At 31.7% G+C, this 27,141-nt stretch overlaps 1 protein-coding gene across 1 annotated transcript; it reads right to left on the bottom strand.

Annotated features, from left to right (window-relative positions):
• On the bottom strand, positions 1 to 27,141 carry LOC128182085 (uncharacterized). Its single transcript, XM_052850700.1, has 5 exons — positions 27,013 to 27,141; positions 8,215 to 8,822; positions 7,905 to 7,946; positions 7,598 to 7,639; positions 1 to 41 (listed from the first exon to the last, which is right to left on the bottom strand). Exons 2-5 carry the CDS (start codon positions 8,789 to 8,791, stop codon positions 1 to 3), a joined length of 702 nt encoding a protein of 233 aa, XP_052706660.1. The 5' UTR covers positions 8,792 to 8,822; positions 27,013 to 27,141.

Raw genomic sequence — 27,141 nt, 5'->3', positions numbered from 1 at the left:
TTATAAAAACGTCGTGTAACCGTCAGACTGGGCCGTGCGGCCTGTACAGGCAATGTTTTTGTAGTGATAACTTCATTATGAGAATGTACATTGTTCTGAATTTTATACACATGCATTATTATAATCTATATTAAAATATTTTAATACTTTTCTAAATATAGCGTCGTTATTTAGAATGAAATTACATGTGTCCACGAACTTGTTGGACAACCCTCGTACATTCAAAAATGATACCTTATTTCTTAAATACATTTTGCATTAAGGTTTTGTTTCTTTTATCCAAGGGGCACTTGGCAAGTGCCATCTCCCTCTTTGTTGCATTTCCTGTAAATCTCGAGTGAACCAAAAACGGACGAGACGCCTGGTTGAGGCCCGACACATTACAAAATAATTTTAAACATATTATTTCAAGGCATGATTAACTGAAACATATTAAGATTATTAATCACAATGCCACATAGAAGAAACCCGAAGCATGTATAATTACAATCTTTATATCAAATGAATAATAACAAATTTAATATTGAGTAGTGTACTCTAAGTATATCATCTACTAGTCTTTCCAATTGGAGATGGTTTCATCACCATTTTATTCACAGTTATAGTGGATAACAACTGTTTACGACCATGAAATTACAGGTCTTCAGTGAGAGAACGTTGATGCTTCCATTCCGAGTATATAATTCCATTATCTAAATAGTGTATTTTAGTAGATCACATGAGATGGCACAACACCTATTATTCAAAATTAATAGAGGTTGGAACTAGAGCCGAGCTCGTTGCAAAGCAACGAAAAGGTCTTCCGTTGCATCTTCCTGTCGGAAAAGGATGTCAATAAGTCTGATTAAAAGCACCCTTCTATTTCTTACAGTGTCTGACAGGTATTGATAGGGGGTCATATTCACACTACCTAAACCTCTGACCAATCAGGGCTTTAGAAAATTTATTGGAACTTTTTAAATGGAGACAGGCAAATAATATATACATGCTTTCTATGTAACCCCCAAACTGAGTATTGAAGAGTTGCACCTCTCATTAACAGATAAAAGCATGTACATGTATTTGGTAACTGAGAGTATATTCAGGTTGTGTGCAAATATGAAGGTCATGTGAAGATGACCTGTTATCGATACCTATCAGACCCTGATGAGTGTAAGCAGAAGGGTGGTGATTTTAATCAGACTCGATTGTCAATATGACCTGAGGGTGCGCTGTACGAAAGGTGCTCAGCAGGAGGGACAACTCTTTGTATAATGTTTGGCCATGCAAGCACTCAGCATCGTTTTTGCTTCGGGGAACACATTTATTAAACAAGTTGAACAAGGAAATAAAAGAAAGAATTACTAAAATTTTCAAAATCTAATTCGTGGTAGTGGTAGGGGAGGGGTGAGTTGTGAGGCAGCTATAACTTATTTTGTTTACTATAATTTGTTTTCAATTTGCCATAAAAATTCATATTGCCATCTACTAAAATGTGTATTGGGGAAGGGGGGAACAATGCCCCAAAATTCTATTTCCTTTATGTTAATTTAAGGGAAATTTTGGTTGCGAGAAAGGGGAAGAGTGCTCTCTGGGGACCAACTGGCGGTTCTGTGAGCAACCTCACAAATAATTTCTCCCCTCCCCACTAAGAAAAAAAATCATAAAAAATGGATGCTTCAGAAATGAGCAAGATATGAAGCCTCAAAGTTCGCGTCTAGGAAGAAAAAAAAAAAGAAAGATAAGAATAATCTTACAAGCACAATAATAGTAAGGTCTTCCGTTGGAAACGGAATACCTTAATAAATCCCTGACAATTTCAAAGCCCGAATTAACAATGCAATTCAATTTTGAATAGCTATTTGCAAACTGTGTTCCAAATTGCATATGCTCATCTTAATGTGTCTCTTTTAAAATATTGACATTCAAAATGTTATCAATAATTCATAACTAGACTTTGATCCGTGCGTGCACGGGTTGGCATTGCATATCGGACATTTACGAAATAGGTACATCGAAACACCTTATTATTGACATTTACCTAACAAAGCTATAAGCCTACAATAATGCTATTATTTTCATTACACTTTCCTTAGTTTGAATAATCTAACTGTGTATCGGAAAAGGCCCTCACCACAGTTAGAATGACTCCCTTATACCCGTAATGTAGCAGAAAATTGCAGAATTGCTCCGGAACGATTTTGGTAAAAGTTAATGAAGTTACCTTGAAAATAACAGTCAAATTCATCACATCAAACCTTTTTGAGACTGCAAATACCTTTCAGCTAAAAATTGTAATCGATAGAATGGAAGAATTCAACACCCTTTTACCAACGTACACGTATTTTCTTTGAAAAACTGGGTTCGTAGGACAAGTTTAGGACATTTTTACGATAAAAAAAATTATGTCTCTACTCTCCTAACAAATATAATGTAACTTTTTTTCATGTAATCAAAAAAAATTTTGTCATCACGAAAACAGAAGTAAGTACTTAGTTGAAATGTATATTTGTTATTTTATATTTTCTCTCATACGAAATCATTAATATTTATGAACAGAATATATAACAATAGTCCAATGAAAATTTACCCGCATTTGAATTATCATTTTTGAGTTTATTCATGCATATGTATTATTGTGGAAACATAAATTAAGACCCTATTAGCGTGAATGTATTGCGCAAGCGCAAGATTGTAAAATCCCAAAAATCCAGGTGATTTCCGGGATTTTTTTTAAAGGAATTTTCGTTTATTATTAATAAGCAAAGCTTAACTGAGAAAAAATAAAAACAAACTAGATGCAATCTCGTTGCGAGCAACGAGTGTGTCTTCCGTCCAATAATTTATTTTCACAGGATTTAATTAATTTAAAATTTTCAAAAAATTTAAAATTCATCCAATCATTTCAAAAAGATGTCATTAGACGCAGAATTCTAAGCGCAACTTAGATATCATGTTTAAAAATTAGTCTGTGGTCGTTTTAACGCGACTTAAATGAGTTTAAATTTTTTTGAAAAAGTTAAAATTCATCCAATCAATTCAAGAAAGATGTCATCAGACGCAGAATTCTAAGCGCAACTTAGATATCATGTTTGAAAACTAGTCTGAGGTCATTTTAACACGATTTACATGAATTTAAAATTTTCCCAACATTTTAAAATCATCCAATCAAATCGACAGATTTGTCGTTAGACGCGGAAATGTAAGCGCAACTTAGATATCATGTTTTAAAATTAGTCTGAGGTCATTTTAACGCGATTTAAATGAGTTTAAAAAATTTGAAAAATTTAAAATTCATCCATTCAATTCGAGAAAGATGTCATCAGACGCAGAATCGTAAGCGTAACCTAAATATTATGTTTTGAAATTAGTCTGAGGTCATTTTAACACGATTTAAATGAGTTCAAAATTTAAAAAAAAAATCAAAATTCATCTAATCAACTCCAGAAAGATGTCATAAGACATCTAATATTAAGCACAACTTATATATCACGTTTTAAAATTATTCTGAGGTAGTTCTAACACGATTAAATTAAATTATTTTTTTAAACATTTAGAATTCGTCCAATCAATTTGAAAAAGATGTCATCAAACGCAGAATTGTAAGCGCAACTTAGATATCTTGTTTTAAGATTAGTCTGAGGTAGTTTTAACAGGATTTAATTAAATTTAAAATTTCCAAAATATTTAAATTTTATCCCATCAATTTCAAAACGATTTTATTAGATGCAGAATTGTAAGTGCAACTTAGATATTATGTTTTAAAATTAGTCTGAGGTCATTATAACACATTTGATATGAGTTTAAAAATTTTGCTTCCCTACTCGGTATTTACAGACAATGATTTTTCTCGTGAGACTAGACTATCATGTCCTCTATCATTTCTAAAAATTTCAGCTTTCTATGTTTTTAGCTTTAAAATAGATGTGTGGACAATGAATACTCATCAAAAGTGTGCCCTATGTTTTGATCCCGGCTAGCTTCCGTATTCGGAAATTCCGGACAATGATTTTCCTTGTGAGGCTAGATTTGTATATCCTCTACCAATCTGTAGAATTTCAGCTATTTTTCTTTACTCGTTTTTGAGGAGATGCGTGGACAAAAAGAATTAGTCAAAAACCTGTTCTATATTTTGACCCCGGCTAGCTTCCGTACTCGGATTTTCCGGACAATGATTTTTCTCGTGAGGCTAGATGTTCATGTCATCTATCATTTCTGAAAATTTCAGCTACCTATCCTTGCTCGTTTTTGAGGAAATGTGTGGACAAGGAGTATTCGTCAAAATGTGTCCTATATTTGACCCAAGCTACATGTAGCTTCCGTACTCGGAATTTCCGGACAATGAGTTTCCTCGTGAGGCTAAATGTTCATGTCATCTATCATTTCTAAAAATTTCAACTTCCTGTTTTTGGTCGTTTTTTAGGAAATGTGTGAACAAGGAGTATTCGTCAAAAACGTGTCCTATATTTTGACCCCAGCTACATGTAGCTTCCGTACTCGGAATTTCCGGATAATGAATTCCTCGTGAGGCTAGATGTTTATGTCATCTATCATTTCTGAAAATTTCAGCTTCCTATCTTTGCTCGTTTTTTAGAAAATGTGTGGACAAGAACTTTTTAAAAGATGACAAAATGGCGGATTAGTCCGAACTGGAAGTGCTTTTTACAAAATAAAAAAAAGCATATAAACTTAAGATAATAATAGATCGATGCTGAAAATTTGACAAAAATCGGACCACCCATTTCCGAGATCTCTTCTGCATAAAAATTGTAAAGAAAAAAAATAGAAAAAAAAGTGAAAAAGAAACAATAGAAGAATAGAAGGGTCCTCCGCTGAAGACGGAAGACTCTAATTTGTAATCTTCATGTACCAATGATGTTTAAAATATATAAAACAAAAGAAGTATTCTTCCGATTTCTCGGTATTAAAGACCAAAAATTCGAGTTTATTATCTTAATGTAGTAGGATTGATATTAATATAAACATAAAAATGCTTTTATATATAACTATACCTCGAGTACTACATTTTTCTTTTGACTTTTTTATCTCTTCTACATCCTCTGCAAGAAAAAAGATTAAATCTGTTAATGTATGGATTTATTTTGGATCCGTTAATATATTTGCTTATTTAAAACTGTGTTTGCCAGTCATATGAATACGTAACATTTATTGATTTAATTTCTTGATCATCAAAGACCCAAATATCTTTTAAAAAATCGTGAGTCATGGTTCATTGTGATGTTAATAAACCAAAACATGAAGTGTTTCTATTACACGTTTATTTAATCTTATTATCCGTTTGTAAAACTAACTTGTCTGTTACCCTTCATATTTGTAAACCCACTCTGCAGCTCTCCAAACCCCTTTGCAAGAATGAATATAAAATCTTTAAACATATAAAATTATTTTGAATCATTTTTGATACATTTGCGTAATAAAAACAGTGCTTGTCATTTACATGAATATGCAGCTTCACTTTATTCACTTTTTAATTATCAAATACCCACACAATGGGCCACGTTGCTCATCTGATCATCAGTTCATTTTATCATTTGATTTTAGTTTTTAAATATTTTCCCAATATATTTGAAAGTAAAACATTGAACCCCTCTTTTCGCCCAGATATTAGTCTAAGGTCACATTTTAGCCAGTTTACAATCTGGTCCTTTTGAAGAACGCTTGCATTCTAGTAACTGATCACTGTACCTCGTAATAATTACATTTTTATAAATTTTGGTGTATATTGCAATGTGAAATTTTGAACCCCTATGAGCCTGAGGCAATAGTTTAGGGGTCACAATTTTTTTAACAATTTAGATTCATAATCATATCAGGATGCTTGCACAGTAATATCATAAATTGTGCCATTATGGTTCTTGAGAAGAAGTTTTTAGATATTAACATACTTTTATGTTAAACTTTGAACACCTCTTAGGGCCCCCGTATTACTCTAGGGGTCACAAATTTAAAAATTCTAATTCGTCGTTATAGGATGATGATTGCATAGTAATCTCACAAATTGTACCACTGTAGTTCTTGGGGAAAAAGAGTTTAAAACATTTCCTCATACATATTTATATGTAAACTTTACGATGAAACCCCTTCGTTTGGCCCCAGTTTTAGTTTGGGGATCACAATTTGAACAATTTAGGATTTCCAATATATATACAAGCTTTGGTATAAATATTGGCAATTATGGTGCAGTGGTTCTTGAGAAGGAAATTTGTAAAGATATGCATCCTAAATTCAACGATTCGCAACTAACGTATTTTTAAAGCATGTTGTGCTATTTATTTTAATAATTAAAAATCTCCTTCATATAAGGATGCTGTGTACCAAGATTGGTTAATATTGGCCTAGTGGTTTTAGAGAAGAAGTCAAAAATGAGAAAAGGCTACAGATGGACTAACGGACAACGGGTAATCAGAAAAGGTAACTTGAACCTTTGCTTCAGGTGAGCTAATAATTTAGAATATACACTGTCTGATGATGCTTGCACAGAAATATCACAAATTGAAACATTGTTGTTCTCAAGAAGAACATTCTAAAACAATTTCCTGTATATTTCTAGGTTAAATTTATAATCTCTCTTGGGGCCCTATTATTAATTCGGGAGTTACGGTTTAAACTAGTTATAACATGTTTCCTATATATTTATATGTTTAATTTTAAACCCCTCCTTGGACTCCATAATTGGTCCTGGGATCCCGATTTCAACAACTTAGAATCTACACTGTCTTGGAATGCTTGTATACTAATATAACAAATTGTAGCATTGTACTTATTCAGGAGAAGATTTTAAAAATGTTCCTTCATATTTATATGATTAAATTTGAACCTTTTTAGGACCCAAGAATTGGTTCGAGGATCACAATTTTAACAATAAGAAATCAACACTATTTGAGGATATTTGCATTGTATTATCACAAATTGTAGCATTGTAGTTCTCGGGAAGAAGGTTTTAAAATATTTTCCTTATATTTTTAGTTAAACTTTGAACCCCTCCTCGTGTCCCAGATTGGTCTGGGGGTCATGGTGTAAAATAATTAAAATTTACATTGCCTGAAATTGCTGGCATAGTTATATAACGAATTGCGGCATTGTAATTCGTAAGAAGATTTTAAAACATTTACCCATGTACATGTATTCATATGTTTAACTTCGACCCCCCCCCCCCCCCCCTGGGACTGCAGTATCGATCTTAGGGTCATTGCTATAAAAATTTAGATTTTTCACTTTAAATACAAGCTATGATGTAAATTTTTGTATTACTAGTGGATTGGTTCTTGAGAAGAAGATTTTTAGACACCCACTTTAGTTTTACTGTTCTTAAGATTAAGCCTTTAATTTAGATAATTTGTAATCCGGTATTCATAAGAATACTTTGTACTAAGTTTGGTTAAATTTGGCCCAGTGGTTAAAGAGAAGCCAAAAGTGGAAAGTTTACAGACAGACGGACAGCAGGCGATCAGAAAAGCTCAGTTCAACCTTCAATTCAGGTTAGCAAGAAAGGCGAACCATGTTTTATCATGAAGCTAATTAATTAAATAAAGCAATGTTTCTACTTTATATTTAATTTAATTTTATGATCCATTTGTTCTAATAACTTGTTTGTTACCTTTCAGACTTGTAACATCAGTCTGTAACTCTCCAAAACCCTCTGTAAGAAAGAAGATACAATGTTTAAATATCTACAATAATTTTGGATCCTTTTTGATACATTTGCGCAATAAAAACTGAATGTCATTTACATAAATATGCAGCTTCACTTTATTTAATTTGTTTACTATCACAGACCCATATACCTTTTGAAAAACGTTGAGTCATAGTTTATTGAGTTGTTAGTTAATCAAAACAAGTATTGTTTCTAATTTATATATTTATTGAACTTTATTATCCATTTGTTAAACCAACTTGTCTGTTACCTTTTATGTATGTAACATCAACCTGTAACTCTCCAAAACCCTCTGTAAGAATAAAGATAAAGTCTTTACATGTATAAAATTATTTTAAATCCTTTTTAAAAACATTGGCATAATAGAAACTCTTTGTCATTTACAAGAAAATACAGCTACACTTCATTGCATCCTTTAATAATCCAGACCCACATGCCTTTTGAAAAAAGGCGAGTCATGGTTTTTTGAGATGTTAGTTAATTTAAACAAGCAAAGCAATGTTTCTATCATATATTTATTTAATTGTATTATCAATTTGTTAGGCCAACTTGTTTGTTACCTTTCAGATTTTTAATATCAGTCAACAGTGTATCTATGTGGAGCTCTATCGATTCAGGGTCCATAAAACAAGTCTTTAACATAATCAGAGTGTCCTGGTACTTGGTTGCAGTCCCAAGATAACCTTCCAGATCTTTTACAATTTGAGAAATATGATTCCATCTTTGTTTAAAATCTGAGTCTGAGAGAGAAAAATCCGTAGCATGTCCATACCAATCGTTTCTTGAAATACGAATTCGTTCTATGCTTGCTGACACACTTTTATCAGTTGGATCTGGATCTTTCCCCCATTTGTTTTTGTGTGGAGGAATTGAACAAATATTACGAAAGAGGAAATAGAGCAACGTAATGTCAAAGTCAGAGTATTTTTTTCTTTTGACGAGATCTTGTTGTTGTTTGTTGATGAAAGGTTTTTTGTTGTGAAGTATGTAAGTTTGAACTTTCTTTTCCAAGTCAGGCGGAGATATTTCTTTTGCGAGAACTTCACGCAGTACATCAATGCAGGGACCTAATAACGCCCGGGCAATTCGAGCAAAATGTGTAGTCCCCCGTGTCGATTCATATTTTGATAAGGACATCTTCTCTCACATTTTGCATCAACAAGATTTCCTACAAAAAATATTATGATTAGAATGTCGAAAAAAATATTTATAGGATACTAAACACCATTTAGATGGTGCCCATCTTAAAGGGGCCTGTTTAAATAATTAAAAATAGGATATAAAGCATAACAGAGATTTTTCTATGTTCCTGACCTATAACTTTGTACTTTTAGGTGGCAGGAAATTTCTTATGCAATCTCATTAATCATTATAGTTCACTGCAAACCCTAAGACCAAAGGCGCATTGGGGGTTAATTATGAGACAGGCTGGACCAATATGAGAGAAGATATACATCGGAAAGGCATATTTCATATCTGCTATGACCTTTACATTATATCTTAAACTTGTTAAAGGTCAATACAAAACCTTTTCCAAAAAGCTTATATGAAGTCTAAGCCAATAAAGGCTAAATGAAAAGTAAAAATACCTTTAAAAAAGAATTTTGCTTGGTCTGATGTGACCTTAAACCTGGACCTTTAAACACAATTCAAGGCATCTGCATACTTTCGGATTAAAAGCTTTCTGAGGGTGAAATTTGAGCCGGATTGCATTATAAAGAAAGAACATATGGGCAAGGAGTGTTCATATAACTCTGCTTAACCTTAGACATAGAAACATGGTTCATGGTCACTGCACACCTATTATAAAAGACACTATTTGGGTGAAGTAAAATGCCAGATTGGGTCAATTGGAGAAAAAATGTGGCCCGAACAAGATATGGAAAGCAGACAGAAGGACCGATAAAAGGAAGGACGGGTGAACGGAACAACAGACGACGGACTGATGACTATAGTTCGTCCGCAGGGCAGGGTCCTAATTTAGACGTTAAAGGTGTGAATATCGAATGGTGTTCGCTGCTGCGGAAACCAATCCAAAAGTTTTTTGTCTTAGATGTATTAATTTTGAGTTCTGAAAAGCTAAAGTAAAATGTATGGTTTCCAGTGCTTTAAACAACTAGAAGGAGTTTGGTGAACCATCAATAGCTAACAAGTGTCGTCTGCAGGCTGTGATTTTTTTTTTTAAAAATTGTTTCTTATGAAAATGCCCCTTATATCTTTGTTTTCCTTAAAATAATTTTTCTGGTAGAATTTTTGCACATATAAAGAATAAATATGGAGCACCAGAATTTGCTGGTCTCCAACTCCTTTGCAATTTTATGTCAAATTGTACTGATAAAAAGGCACTTTGTGAAATACATGCGTTTTAAATTTTTATCCACTGGATAATTAATTCTCCAAAGCCAAAAAGAGCTAACTTTACACTTAACGACCATGACATAGAGTCAGATGCTTTTTCAAAATCAATGAGGACCAAAAGGCCTGGGATTTCATTTAAAGGGGCATGGTCACGATTTTGGTCAAATTTTATTTTTTCTGGTTTTATTATTCGCAATACTTTTGGAATGCATTTCTAATTATAAAATGAAATTTGGGTGCCAGTCCTTGAGTTTTAAGCAAGATACAGGGCTCACAATTCTTCGTCATGTAAACAAGACTCGTGCCCTGTTTTTGGTTACATAGGTTCAATACACCAGTAAAAATCGTTTTCAAGCTGGTTTGTCTACCTTATTATTCATTTAAAGCATAATTTAACAGTTCCTAACGATTAATACATTTATTTAAGGTCTAAAACTGAAATTTTCACTTCAACATTCATAATGTAAAAAAAAGCTTTGTTTACATTGCAAAAAATTGTAAGCTCTGTAACTCGCTTATAACTCATCAAATGACACTCAAATTTTAATTGCCTACTAAAAATACCTTACTGAAGCATTGTAAACATTAAAATCGAAAAAATAATTTTTGACCAAAATCGTGACAATGCCCCTTTAATATGTGTAGGACATCAGATCATACACAAAGCAAGTATTTTCACCTATATATGTATCTACCTATTATGGGACCAGACTGTGCATTGAAATAATAATCTTTAAAACTTTGTTAATTCTAAAACTTAATTACCAACAAGAGATAATCTTGTAGAAAGCATTTAAAAGGGTGATTAATCGCCATTTTTTAAAAAGAAATGTCTAGGTTCGTCTACTTTCTGCAAGAAAGAACTTGTTCAAAGCCTTTTAGAGATAGGACACTCTTATTTAAGGTAGAATATTCCTCTGATAAGAGAGACAACTGTAGAAAAAAAACTTGTTCTTATTCTGTTCGCTCACAATATTTAAGGCATGCAGCAACAGAGGAGACAATGTTTGACCCACATGAATGTTAATTGGAAGGCGACATTGAATAAAATTCAAGTATAGTAAAAGAAAATTTGAACGGAACAAACTGAACCCCAACATTTATCAGAGTGCAAAAAAGCATTGGAAACTTTCACCATAAAATTAAAGGAAACCAATCATATTGATCAACTTTGTATGCGACAATATCTTAGTATATACCTACCCCCTTCCCAAGTTGATTTTTTTTAAATGTAACTAAATTGTATGTACTTGTACTTGTATGTTTGATGTTTTAGGCCACATAGTACTTAAATGGAAAAGTTTTATTTCCCTCTTTAGTGCGCATTCACGGAGGCAAATGAGTCATACATTTTACTGGGAAGTATGTAACGAAGACAGTTGCATATTCTAGACTTAGTTATCATCATTTGAAAATTATAACATTTCAAATTCTAAAATTGAATAAAAGTTTTCTTTTCTGAGAGAGAAAAAATGGGAATAAAATCCGATATCACATTTTATTCAAGACAAACTGACCCAATATTGAGATCATGCCAATAACTTGAAGGCCATTTTATCCCTTACTTGTGCTATAACAAAATGCTTTGCTTTACGTTTTTAGCATTTCTAAAACATATTGATCCACTTACTATTGCATGTACCTTATCAAAATTTAAAAGAAAGATAACTTTTGCTGATTGAAGCAATTTCAACCCCCTCACCCTAATATGGCATGTCAAACGTTGCAATATTCGATCTTTTCCATTTGTATTGTATAAATATTCCTTTGTATTATATGATTTTCTTTTTGTATTCGATAATTTTCCATTTGTATTCTTTAATTTTCCATTTGCATTTTATAAATCTTATTTGTGTTGTAGAATTTTCTATTTATATTGTATAATTTTCCATTTGTATTGAACAATTTTCCAATTGCTTTGTATAAATTTCATTTGTATTATATAATTTTTCATATGTGATGTTGAATTAAAGAATACAAATAGAAAATAATAGAAAAAATGGAAAGTTATAGAATACAAACGAGAGAGAGAGAGAGAGAGAGAGAGAGAGAGAGAGAGAGAGAGAGAGAGAGAGAGAGAGAGAGAGAGAGAGAGAGAGAGAGAGAGAGAGAGAGAGAGAGAGAGAGAGAGAGAGAGAGAGAGAGCTATTATAAAATGTTATTTTTTAAAAATATTGTATTAGTGAAATAAATGGAATTTTTTTTTATGCTTTTTACTAGAATTCGTTTTAACATTTTTCATTAAGTAGAGACTCGGTTTATTTTTTTCATCTGAAATAGTATTGTTAAGCAAAACAAAAGATTTTCGGCCTTTCTTTTGAAGCTTGCGTCAATTTTTAGTCTTGTTAAAGAAGATGAATTTGGCATTAATTAGCAACAGAAAAAGAAAAACAAAAGGAAATAAAGTGAGTCAGATTTTCGGCGTTAGTATAAGTCAGTAATGTCCCGTCAAAATAGTGGCAAAGGGATTTGTGCAGATTTCTTTAAAACAAAGCAGGTTGCATGCATGTTTGTTATGCCTGTTTTGAAAACTTGATAGTTAAATATAGAAGGTACTTGTATGCAGTGTAACATTATATAACTTAAAAATGAAAAGCCCTTGCAGCAGCTTAACACCAATAGATGACTGCATGCGTATGAAGTAGATTAATTGGTCTCGGCTATCATGGTTTTTAATAGTTAAGGAGTGATATTTGTTTCTCCTGCGTGAGTTCTAGATTCTTCTTTTAAAAAGTGCATAAAATTATACGTATCTTAAAGCAACAATATAATTTTTTGTATAAATGCATGTAACAACAACTTCATTAGATTTACACTAATTCCCACCACTTTAAAAAAAATGAATTGTAATTCATGAAGAAAATAAAAAGACTGAAAATTCCAGTAATTCGACCCAGATGTATTTGCATCTTTTTAACTCAAACATGTATTGTAAAGCTCAATAGATATCAATTGTAATTGAACTCCATATGTGGCAATAATTAGCAATGTTTCAATGTTTAATAGCCTTTATCGTCTCTTTGTCTATGATGTACATTTTTGCGCTTTGTGTTGACTTTACATGGCAAATTATATTTCTTGATGGAATGAAAATTAACTAAGTAAGTCCCACTCTATATATTTTAGAAATACACTTATACAGAAAGTTTTGTCATTTTTCAGTAGCATTTGTACTGTTAATAATATATACGAAGAAGAAATAACGCTTGAAATGAAAACGAAACAATTCTAAAATCCAGGAAACAAACATGAAAGAAGACATTCCCAAAAACACAATGAGATCTTTGATACTACATGCAACTAAAATGTATCGTAAGCATGTAATCAATGTAAAAATGGACGACAACGGCTTCTTTCATTTTTACACTTCATTATTATTTTCAATTATTTAATTGCTTTTACATATACGGCAATTACATACTAGTAGGTAAAATGGTGCAAACAGTGTCTATAAAACCAAACTGTTATCATGTATTTGAAAATGATGTAATAAAATTAAACTACCACGGTCATAACTATCATTTCTTATTTTTATCCTAGTGCCAATTTTATTTTATAGGAATAGGCAAATTCTTTATAAAAATAAATATTTTCTTTAGATTTACCTGAAATAAAAACTAATTTACAATCAACTTAATTGATAAAACGCAAATAAGTAAATATTGACGATAAACATATTTATTCATTTATGTATGAATACATTTGTACCTTTCACAATATTTAACGTAAACAAGGATTTTTCCTACATGATGATTCAATTGTTTAATTTGTTACCAGACCATGGTAGACGGGTCATGCTGTTGCTGAAAAGACGCACCGCGCCAAATAGGAAACATTAAATTCCATGTCACGCAACATCGTTTCATGTATGATGCAAACAACATTCTAGTGCCAGTATTAGATGATTGAGCTTTTTTTTTATTGTTACATGTATTTGGAAGCAACAACAACAGTTGATTTTTTCCTCTTAATTACTATCTCATTTGTTTTTAAATGTATTTAAAAGCCAATTATTGGTTTCATACCCGTTTAAAGATAACCCTCTGGTAAGAGAAATTATGTTGATTTAATTGACAGAATACTGTTTTTATGTACTTGTAATCGTATTATAATTTAGGTATTCGTGTATTATAATTGATATGAAGCATTATTTCAGTTATGCAAAATTTAAGTAAGAACTAGAATGCATCATTTCGTTTTCAAAAGTCATTGCTGCAACCTAAGACCAAACAAAATGTTTGTATGCTTAGTGGGTGGATGTTTTGTTTTTAAACAGACAAAACCTCATACTTGTTGCATTTGAGTGTGTTATAATCTTTCTTTAATAAAATCAGATAGAATTACATACAGCAAACAAAACTCGTTCTATATGTATAGAACAACTAGTAGATCTTTGCATTCTCAGTGGTATGGATTATAACGATTTTAAATAGACACGATATAAGCTTGTTTCAACTGAGGTTTTTTTTAGACTCTTTGTATTGTTTACAAGATTTTGTAATGTGTATTTTGCTAATGTTTAATTATTATCTAAAAACATTTAGAGTTATCTTCCATTATCATATTGATATGTATTTTCTGCGGTTATCTTTCCTTTTTGAACCTAGAGTTATCCTTTCATTATATAATCTAGAGTTATTTTCCCTTATTGCCGACTTCCTGTACAAGGACACTCAGTCCATCGAACATGTTTTTTGTATCCGCCACACACTGAAGTATTTTTCTGTTTACTTATATTACATAGGCGGCTATTCGTTTATATGTTTACAGTATCATATTTTATATAAAGCGGTTTATTAGTAAATATCTCATTTCACTCTAAAAAGTATGGAACACCATTATAGTCATTGTCAACCTTAGTAAGTAAACGTACGTTTGTTACAATTTTTGTATGGAAACCCATTTGTGTTAAAATTCAATTTTTTGGACCTTATCTTCAATACTGTTATTTTTTATTTCTATTCTTTCATTACAAACTATTATTATATACATTTTGTCTTTACATGTATATTGTTTTTTTTAGAACATATGGGTAATTCATACTTTCATTTTGTTTCAGTTTTTTACTGCATACAGAATAAATTCAAAGCACTGGATTGTTGTGCTGGTTAAAATATATGTAGACAAAGGCAGAATACTCTTCGTTTTATATGACTGTGCAGTTAGTTAAAACTGCAGCAAATAACATGCGTAATGTGTGAATAACAATAACTAAAATGGATAATTCCCTCCTATTTAAATCAAATTGATTATTACTCATACTGAAACAAATTAAACAAGACTGAAATGTTTACAAACAATCTAGTAAATAACGACCTGTCTGCATCCCTCTAATATTAATGTATTGTTTAACTTATTAAATTTCATCGTTCATGCAGGTAGCAATTATGAAAACGTTTACAATGTTCATGGATGGCTTTGTCTATGGTGACTAGTTGGTGTTAACTTAACGTAAAATACTTCTAAATCGATTGAAACTAAGATTAAATTGAGCGCACGATCCAATGGATTTCAACAGACTGGTCTCCGGCTTTAAAATAGTTGTACAATGTAGCAACCATTTGAACATTTGATGAAGATACAAAGAATTGACTGCGTCCTTCGTTTGAAATACAGATCGACGAAAATAGTAAAATACATATTTAATAAAAGGGTGCAAAGTAGATAATACCATAAAATTCGCAAAATCATATTCCCTTACATGCAAAAAGTGATGTTTTGTTTAAATAATGCCCCAGAAATTTCAGTGTAAAATTTAAATCATAATAATGTAGTCAGAATTCTCTGTTTTCGAATAGGTCCATTTACCTTATTCTTAAATAACTACTAAGATTAGTTGCTAAATCAATATATTTTTTCATTTTATAGGAATTTAGTGTGATTAAACTAAATTTTATGAATTTCAAAAGTATTAAACTATTCAACAAACAAGCAACTCGAACTCTTACTAAACAACACCCTCAGCTCGCCTATTGTCTGGTTTGATGGATTCCAAACGTTAGGAAACAATCTTCTGTCATATTATTTATGATATCTTAAAAGGAATATCGAAATATTTTTATCCATAACATTCTTCTTATGTTAATGGTTTTCATTTAGAAATGTTCCCAGGCCTAAAGTTGATTTTTATGACAAATTAGATAATAACTGATGGCATACACTCCTTTCCTTTTTAAATCTTTGTATTTGCTACACTTTTATGACTTTTCTTTTTTTTTCTACTCAATAGCCAGGTTTGTTTTGATTGTTTGATTAACTGTACAGGTAGATAACAAAAATATCATTATCATCCTTAAATCATCAAAAAGAATACTGGGTACGTCAAATGAATAAAAAAATAATATTCAATAATGATTGTTTATTATAAAGGTATATCATATATTTTACATTTCATGATATTATCAAAGTATCTAAGTGCCTGTATGGTGTCTATAAATATCACATTACTTTGTCAATCAAATTTTGAAATATCGTATAAAAATTGACAAGTACTGCAGATAACGACATATCAACATTGTAATTCTTGTCGAAAATTTTCATTTATGTGTCACGTAAAACGTTTGCGATTTGCAAAGAAGTATACACATGTACACATAACAAGTGATTATTAAACTGTGGTAGATCGCCTTGTTGTTGTAAAATAATGCACCTTGTCAAGCAAGAAATATTAAATTTCATTTCACACACCTCTTTTTTAGTAAGCAATATTGATATTTGCATCATGCATACAAAATAAAAGAGTAGTTACAGTAATTATAATAATACAAACGTCCCTTGCATCTGTCTTAAATAGCGACTAAAATAAATGAGAAAAACAACATAGTAGTTAATCCGACGAAATATTGCAATCTTTTTTTTTACTTTCTTTGTTTCCAAATAAAGATAATTTAAGGGAAAAAAGAGAAAACTTTATAACAAAATAAACTTAATACAATATTATATGTTGTAACTTGTTTTCTAAATGTGAGTTAACTTTTATTTGGGATAACTTTAGTTCGGAATTAAACAGCAATAAACTGTATCATAACAACTAATTTTTGTAACCATTTCAATGTGTATTTTAAGTACATTTTCATGAAACCAATAACAACATAGCAAGAACAAAGTTGGCCAACGATAAGTTTCCGAGGATAAGCTTCCTCATGAGGCCCCATATTTTAATGATTAACAGAAAATGCTAAATGACGATGTCACAAAACTATAATGTTAGCGGCATGAAGAATTAAATTTCTATCTACAAATATGTTTACATAAAATGATATTTTTGTGCCATACATTGGAAACCAGACTCTACCCATATTTGATTTCGGGTTCCTTCAACATCTGATTTTTAAAGATTTGCGCCTAATCGAAGAAATGCCTCTTTTAATAAACACAAAAATGTATTTTAAAACGTAGTTCAATTCGTGAAATTGTCCATATGCATGCAGCCTCTATTCATCCCCGGACCCCAAAAATCAAAAAGATTTCTAGTACCCCATTCAAGATAGATATGTTACCAATACATTTTTACAATGTATAATTTTCGACAAACATTTAATAGTGTTTACTTGCAAGACAATTGAATAAATTAAAAGGAAAGGTTAAAAGAAAGATTTAGAGCAAATATATAATTAACGAATCGGTTATAATTGTGAGCCTGAAATTTATTTATAGTCACTATCATTTTTACCTAAATTTATATTTTGATGCAAATTTTAATCAAGACCAAATCAATAAATGTTTTAAGAAACCGCTTTTATTAGACTTATCTGAATTTACAATTAATGTACAAGCCCGACTATCAATAATATTCATTAAAAGATTGTCCGTAAGAATCAACAATAATATGTTGTTGTTTTTTTTAATTTTAATTTTATAACTTTAAATCGTAGTGCATATAACTTTATTTTTAGGGTCTTCCGTTTCCAACGGAAGACCCTCTTGTTTTTCTTCGGTTTCTTTTTATTATTATTCTATTTTTTATTTTTTTTCTGACTCCTTCTCGGCTTTATATCTCAAAAAGTTTTCATCTGATTTCAATGAAATTTTCAGAGCTTTTGTAAAGTTACTGTGCCTAAAAGATGTTAAAGTTTCAGTTCCGTTTAAATTTGGCGGCCATTTTAAAATTAAAAAAAAAGTGATTTTGTCCGGAAGAAATCTCCGTAAACTTTAAAGATATCGCTTTGAAATTTTTACTGATGATAGATGTATCAATTCTATAATGTACTGGGGGGGGGGGGGGGGGTTTAAAATTTTGTTCATCAATTTTGCTCAAAACCGGAAGCAGTTCCAATTTTTGGAAATTTTCAATTTTTTGAACAAAATAAGACAATACTACAATCTTATAGAACTTGCTATGGTGAATTCAAATCTGAAATCCGTTTGAAAATTGGACGATGCATTACGGAGATATCGGGGTTTAAAAATTGATTTTTCCGGGAATTTTGAATCCGCGTCCTTGGTTTAAAATATAGCGTAATGTTCAAAGTAAAATTAATTTGTACCAACAATAATTGTTAAGTCGTACTTGAACACATTCGGATTTTTTTTGTCAAGTCGTTCTTGAAATCAGAAAGGTATTTGTTAATTCAAACTTAAAATCATTCGGATTTTGTTAAGTCGTACCAGGAATAATTCGATTTTTTCATCTTTTTATTTTATTTACTTTTGTTGTTGGTTTAAGAGCTCTGCTTCTTACAGGAACTTCCGGCTTTACTTCCGACATTAACGGAAGACCCACTCGTTGCTTTGCAACGAGCTTTGCTCTAGTTACTTTTCTGTTTGTCTTCAGCACAATTCTTTGTGAGGGTTTCGGGGGTTGAAATCCATATACGTCGTTAAGGGGGGGGGGATGAAATCCATATACGCCGTAATTAGGGGGTTGGGTTGAAATCCATATACACCGTAATTAGACATGGGAAGGGTGGTTTGAAGTCCATATACGCCTTAATTAGACTTAACAGAATGAAAAAGCCAACTAAATAGATGTTAATAATAAACATATACAATAATCTTTAACAAATATTAAACGATAACCACATTAATATTTCCCTTGCACTTTGATTCGATTACAAATAATGGGTTTTCAAATAGAGATCTGATTGGTTGGCGCTCTGATTCTACAACGCATTTCATCGATTATTTTATTTGACAGGTATATAAGTTATACCGGACCCGGTACATGTTTTCAAAGTCCGCTCTGGTCTGCGTCAGCCTGGAGTTTACCCGCGTCAGCTCTGGGTCCGCCCTAGAGGACCCGAAGCAGTTCCTAACGGACACAGAAAGCAGATCCAGGGTTTCTTTAAGGTAGTGTCTAATCCGCACTGACTTTTTGTGAAATACACAACTATTAAGGTGAACCGTTTACCATGAATAGAAATAAAAATTGTACTTAGACGTTCGCTTAGTACGAGAATGAAGGATAGTACGATGAGTTTCAAAAATCACACTTGAAATACTCTTAGAAGTTTGTGCTGTACAAGGCGTCAAGGCAACAAAACTGTTCTCGACCTAAAAGAAAAATTTCAGTTTTAAACGCTTTTCTGGTCGATTCTATAGAGGGAAAGGGCACGCCTGTTGGGGCACCAAAAGGGTATCTAAAAATTAAAGATTAAATTAATACACGCATGACGAGTTCAATATTCTCGATCCAATAAAGAGTACATGTACGTATGGGAAAGAGAATAAATTCCGCATATCAAAATTGATTTCAAACTTATTATGAGAGTCTATGGATAACCACACCTGTAATCCACTATCCCAAAAGATCACTGCATCTAGCGTAAATAAAAAGAATTCATCCAAATATGGAGACTGTTTTCAATACAATACCAAGAATCCTCTGGTATAGAACACAGGAAGAAGATGGTATTTTTATGCTCGGTTTTGATTACAGAGTCGCATATTTGAAAAAAAAATGTCCTTTGAAAAAATGACATTTTAGATGCATATATAGTCGACGACCTCGGAAATTTGACTTTTACTTGATTTTGTAAATAGGATCGTGTGATTATATAATTATCTGTTTACTAGAAATGCATTCAAAATACGCGGAACAATAGTTTACATTTATTTAAGAATCAATTTTGAATGGTTACAGCCGTAAACAAATATGATCAAAGAGAAAATTGACCTGTTATTCAATTTGTCTGATTTGTCTTTTCTTTATAAAAATCTGTGAACGGCCCTAAATATTAAACTGTATAACAGTTTAATTTGACCCATGTGTTACGTTTGAAAATTAAGCTTTGCGATACACAAAGCATTGTTAACAGACACCACTTGATAAGTGAATAACAGACCATGGTAGACTCGCTTTAACCTTATTGTCGCTTAATAGGACCACCGTGCCAAATAAGAAATATTATATTTCATTTCACGCAAGATTGTTTCTTGAATAATACATACACCATTCAAGTATAAGATAACTCTTAAATTGCAGCTGTTTTAATGATAACTAAGTGAAACAACAACGTTAACACCAGGTGAATATTAATTTGCATCAATTGTGATTTACTATGACAGGTATTGTTTTATACAAACTATCTAAAACCATTAAGCTATATACATTTCTTAATTGTCAACGACTTTATTTCTGACAATTACATTGAAGTTTCTTCTGAAAATTCATAGATTTTCATGTTATATAAAAGTTTGGTATAAATTATTCTCAAATTGTTTAAATCCCATAAATATACTTACAGTACAGAAAAGCAAAAAATTAAATGTAAGGATTCATACTACAATGTATTTATGAATTCAACGTCGTAACAAATTAGCAGGCAGCGGTCATATGATACCCCTATACCTTGCGTAAAAGAAAAGCTAGTTATTTAAAAAAAATAACTACAAATATGTGAATCTTTGACACGCTCCGATAGAGGGCGCCCTTGATAGTTTGGTTCTAAAAGGTTGACAACAGAGTCGCATGATTAAGAAAGAGCATATTTCTGGTAAACAAAGAAAAAAAGCATATTTTTGTTTATTTTATTTATTAAATTCGTGAAACAACCATCAGAAAAGACAACACCAGAAACCCAAAGAAATCTCTAATAGACAACCCAAGAAACCCAAAGAGATCTCTAATAGACAACACAAAAAAACCCATAGAGATCTCTAAAAAAAACAATGAAAGAAACCCAAATACATCTCTAATAAACACTACCCAAGAAACCCAAAGAGATCTCTAATGTCCCTGTAACCCTAATATATCACTACCAGGTGGATGATTACGATAATCTATGTAAATTGACGACAATGGCTCCATCACTTTTACACTATATCACCATCAACTAATTTGTTTTTCGTGGAAGAAACTTACATATAATTAGAAAGAGGGGTTTATAATTAACGAATCGGTTATTGTAAGTCTGATTTATTTAATTTAATTACAGCAATCGTAACAATCAGTTTTCACTTTTATATCAAGGAATTACATTTTGATATACTTGAATCAAAATCTGGTTAATGAACGCTTAAAAAATATCGGAATTTTCAAGAACTTTACGAACCCGGTTTTCAGTTATGAAAGACTCATCAATTATTTAGGTTTTTTTAATTCATTAATTAATAAAGTAAGTTTAACATACTTTGTTCGGCTATTTCATTTTGTTTTCAGCATAATCTTTGGGGGTTGGAAATGTCTGACAGTATAATATCATAGGAACTTTATAAGATTTGAGATTTGTTTCAAATGAAATACTTGAAATAGCAATCCGTTCGTTTCTAAAATATTGTCTTTGTAAAACAAACTATGATTTTTTTTTATCCGAAACAGAAAAGGTTTGGGTTTTTTTAACTTTTGGAGAAAAAAAAATTGAAAAAAAAATATCTATCTATATATACATATAAAGCACAGAGAAATTAACCTTATTGGAGCTCCACCTCCGCCCCGGCCGGGGCTTGAACTCACGACCTCTGGAACCCATTCTCCTATCAGTGTGCAGCCACCGCGCTAACCAATAGGCCATCTTGGCAGGACAAAAGTCTTGCTTTCAATGACGAAGGGAAACTAGCGCGCTGGTCGCTCACTATACGGGGGTTTGAGATACAGGTAAAATGCAGTTAAACGCCAATAGGAGAGGATTGGGACGATACACATTGCTGGATAGATATATTCATTTAATAAGCACAAACATTGCAATAACTCTCAAATTGACATATACATGCCCATAGTGAATGATAAAGATATACATAAAGCACAGAGAAATTTACCTTTTTGGAGTTTTACCTACGCCTTGGCCGGGGCTTGAACTCACGACCTCTGGAACATATTCTCCTAGCAGTGACGAAACACTTATTATATGTATATATCTAAGCAATCTGTATCGTCCCGATCCTCTCAAATTGTCGTTCAACTGCATTCCACCTGTATCTCAAACGACCATGTAGTGAGCGACCAGCGCGCTAGTTTCCCTTCGTCATCGAAAGCAAATCTTGCCTTGCCTAGATAGCCCAGTTGTTAGCGCGGTGTCCGCTCACTGCTAGGAGAATGGGTTCCAGAGGTTGTGAGTTCAAGCCCCGGCCGGGGCGGAGGTGTAGCTCCAAAAAGGTGAATTTCTCTGTGCTTTATATATATTTTATACTAATTCTATTCGTTCCTGTTTCTACAGATAAATAATAAACCTGTCTTAGCATAAGATGATATTTCATACCTTCCTTCGAATGAAATAATAAATTCCAATCTTTATTTTAGACGTATACTTTCAAGTTGACATTCAGAGGTTTTTATGGATCACATATCTTACTCCACCACCACCCACACCCCCACCCCAGCATGCCTCGTAACTAAACGAATTAAAAATACGTAAAAAAAGATTCACTTAGGAATCAATTTTGAATGGTTACAGGCGTTAACATATATGATTAAAGAAGATGTGTTCTGTTACTCAATCTGTTTTACTTCTATTTATAAATCTGCAAGACTGATATTTATCTAATATTTAAAACTATCTTATACCAATGGCTATGTAATGCCAAATAATGGGATCTAACCCTTATTATTGTATTTGCATCTGATCAATTCAATGCATGTATTACATGTATGTATGCAAATTACACATTTTCGATTCACAAAGTAATGGGATATTTACAGACACCACTTGATAATTTGTTACCAGACCGGGCCTTGTCGCTAAATAAAAAACCTTAAATTTCATGTTATGCACCATCGTTTCTTGTGTGATACATACAATATTCTAATACCGGTATTGGATGACTGAACTTGAAACTTTTTTATTATGTAAAGCAGCAACAATAATTAATTCTTTTTTTTTTAAATACTTTTTGTTTTGTTTTTTTTTTAAGTATTTGAAAGCCAACTATTTCATAATCGTTAAAAGATAAACCTTTGGTTAGAGGATTTGTGTTGACGTTATTTTAACAAAATACTTGTTGTATGTAATCTTATGAAATGTTGGTATTGATGTATAAAATTTGATATGTAGCATCGTTTCAGTTAGGCAAAATGTAAGCCAAAACCTGTATATGGTGAAACATCATTTCGTTATTAAAAGTCATTGCTGCAACCTAACACCAAAAAATGTTGGTATGCTTAGCGGGTTTGATGATTCGTCTCGGCGACGACGGATTTTAATAGACAAGACATCATACTTGTTGCAGCTGAGTGTGTTTTAATCTCTTCTTTTGATAAGATCAGATAGAATTACGTACATCAAACTATATTCGTTCTGTTTTTATGACAACTAATAGATCTTTGCGTTCTCAATGGTATGGATAAAAACGGGTTTAAATAGACATGCTATCAGCTTGATGCAACGAGTTTTGTAGACTCTTCATTCAATATATTCAGTTAGTTAAAACTACAGCAAATAACAAGCGTTATGTGTAAATCACAATAAAAATAGATAAGTCCCTACTACTATGAACATTTCGATTATAACTCATATGAAAACAAACAGGACTAAAATGCTTACAAACGATCTAGTAAACATTAAAAATGTATCGTTAATGTTGAATTCCATCGTTAATATAAGTAGCAATTATAAAGACGTTTACAACAATCATGGATGGTTGTGTCTATTGTGACTTTTTGGTGTTGACTTTACGTAAAATATTTCTAAAACTATATGGAGCGCATGTTCCTATGGATTTGCTCGAATTGGTTTCCGGCTTTAAATAGTTGTACAATGTAGCAACTGTTGTTACATTCGATGAATATATAAGAAATTGACTGCGTTTTTCGTTTAAAATACAGATCGACAAAATTAGTAAAATACTTATTTAATAAGAGGGTGAAAACTAGATAATACCATACAAATTGGCAAAATTATATTCCCTTACATACAAAAAGTAATGTTTTGTTTAAATAATACCCCCAAAGATTACAGTGTAAAATTTAAATCATAATAATGTAGTCAGAATTCCCTGTTTTGTAATAGGTCTATTTACCTTTTCCTTATTAGTTAAGTAACTACTAAATTATTGTTAAATCAATTTTTCATTTTATAGATATTTAGTGTAGTTAAATTTTTAATGAATTTCAAAGATATTGAACTTTTCAACAAACAAGCAACTTAGACTCTTATTAAACCACACCCTCAACTCGCCTATTGTCTGGTTTGTTGGATTCCAAACGTAAGGAAACAATCTTCTGTCATATTATTTATGACATAATAAAAGGAATATCGAATTATTTTTATCCATAACATTCTACTTATGTTAATGGTTTTCATTTAGAAATGTTGATAAATTAAATAATAACTGATGGCATACAATTCTTTCCTTTTTAAATCTTTGTACTTGCTACACTCTTATGACTTTTCTTTTTTTTCTACTAAATAGCCTGGTTTGTTTTGATTGTTTGATTAACTGTACCGTCAGATAGATAACAAAAATATCATTATCATCCTTAAATCACCAAAAAGAATACTGGGTACGTCAAATGAATAAAAATATAATATTCCATTGTTTATTATAAAGGTATATCATATATTTCATATCCCATGATATTATCAAAGTATATAATAACCCCCCACCCCACCCCCACCCCCCGTCATAATTAAGATAACATTGAAAAAAAAATAGTAGAACTGATGTAAATCAAATTTTAAAATATCGTATAAAAAATTGACAAGTACTGCAGATAACGACATGTTAACATTGTAAGTCTTTTCAGTTATGTGTCACGTAAAACGTTTGCGATTTACAAAGGAGTATACACATGTACACATAACAAGTGATTATTAAACTGTGGTAGATCGCCTTGTTGTTGTAAAATAATGCACCTTGTTAAGCAAGAAATATTAAATTTCATTTCACACACCTCTCTTTTAGTAAGCAATATTGCATCATGCATATAAAATAAAAGAGTAATTACAGTAATTAGACTAATATAAACGCCCCTTGCATCTTTCGTAAAAAAGCGACGAAAATAAATGAGAAAAATAACAAAGTAATTAATCTGACGAGATATTGCAATGTATTTTTTACTTCTGTTGTTTCCAAATAAAGATAATTTAAGGGAAAACAGAGAAAACTTTATAACAAAATAAACTTAATACGATATTATATGTTGCAGCTTGTTTTCAAAATGTGAGTTTACTTTTATTTGTGTAAACTTTGTTTTGGAATTAAACAGCAATAAACTGTATCGTACCATCTAATTACTGTGACTATTTCAATGTGTATTTTAAGTACATATTTATAAAACTAATAACAACATAGCAAGAACAAAGTTGGCCAACGATAAGTTTCAGGGGATAAGATTCCTCATGAGGCCCAATAGTTTAATGATCAATAAAAAATGCTAAATGACGATGTCAAAAAAACTATAATATCAGCGGCATGAAGACTTAACAATGACTCTGTAATCAGCAAAATGATTGTATAATTTTTTTATCTACAAATATGTTTACATAAAATGATATTGTTGTGCCATACATTTCAAATCAGACACTACCCAAATAGTTGACTTCGGGTTCCTTCAACGTCTGATTTTTAAACATTTGCGCTTGCTCTTTGTTAATCGAAGAAATGCCTCTTTTAATAAACACAAAAACGGGATTTTAAAAAGTAGTTCAATTCGTGAAATTTTCCATATGCATGCAGCCTCTATTCATCACCGGACCCCAAAAATCAATAGCTTCTTTCATTTTTACAATGTATACTCTTCGACAAATATTTAATAGTGTTTACTTGCAAGACAATTGAATAAAGGTAAAAAGAAAGGTTAAAAGAAAGATTGAGAGTAAATAGATAATTAAAGAATCGGTTACAATTGTGAGCCTGGAAATTAATTATAGTCACTATCATTTTTACCTAAATTTATATTTTGATACAAATTTTGACATACTTTAATCAGGACCAAATTAATAAATGTTTTAAGAAACTGATTTTATTAAACTTATCTGAATTTGAAATTAATGTACAAGCCCGACTATTGATAATATTCATCAAAAGACTGTCCGTAAGAATCAACAATAATATGTTGTTGGGTTGTTTTTAAATTTTATAAGAAATCCATATACGCCGTTAAGGGGGGGGGGGGGGGTTGAAATCCATATACGCCGTAAATAGGGGATGGGGTTGAGATCCATATACGCCGTAATTAGACATAGGTGGGTGGTTTGAAGTCCATATACGCCTTAATTTGACTTAACGGAATGAAAAAGCTAACTAATAGATGTTTATAAAAAAAACATATACATTAATCTTTAACAAATATTAAACGATAACCACATTTCCCTTGCAATTTGATTCGATTACAAATAATGAGTTTTCAACTAGAGAGCTGATTGGTCGGCGCTCTGATTCTACAACGCATTTCATCGATTATTTTATTCGACAGGTATATAAGTTATAGCGGACACGGTATATGTTTTCAAAGTCCGCTTTGGTCTGCGTCAGCCTGGAGTTTACCCGGGTCAGCTCTGGGTCCGCCCTAAAGGACCCGAAGCGGACCCTAACGGACACAGAAAGCAGACCAAGGGACTTTTTATGAAATACATAGCTTTTTAGGAGAACCGTTTACCATGAATAGAAATAAAAATTGTACTTACACGTTCGCTTAGTACGAGAATGTACGATAGTACGATGAGTTTCAAAAATCGCACTTAAAATATTCTTTGAAGTGTGTGCGAAGACTCGGAAATAATGCTGTACAAGGCGTCAAGGCAACAAAACTGTTC

The sequence above is a fragment of the Crassostrea angulata genome, chromosome 4 (genome assembly GCF_025612915.1).
Source record: "Crassostrea angulata isolate pt1a10 chromosome 4, ASM2561291v2, whole genome shotgun sequence".
NCBI classification, from domain to species: domain Eukaryota; kingdom Metazoa; phylum Mollusca; class Bivalvia; order Ostreida; family Ostreidae; genus Magallana; species Magallana angulata.
This window is presented reverse-complemented; position numbering and strand designations above follow the sequence as displayed.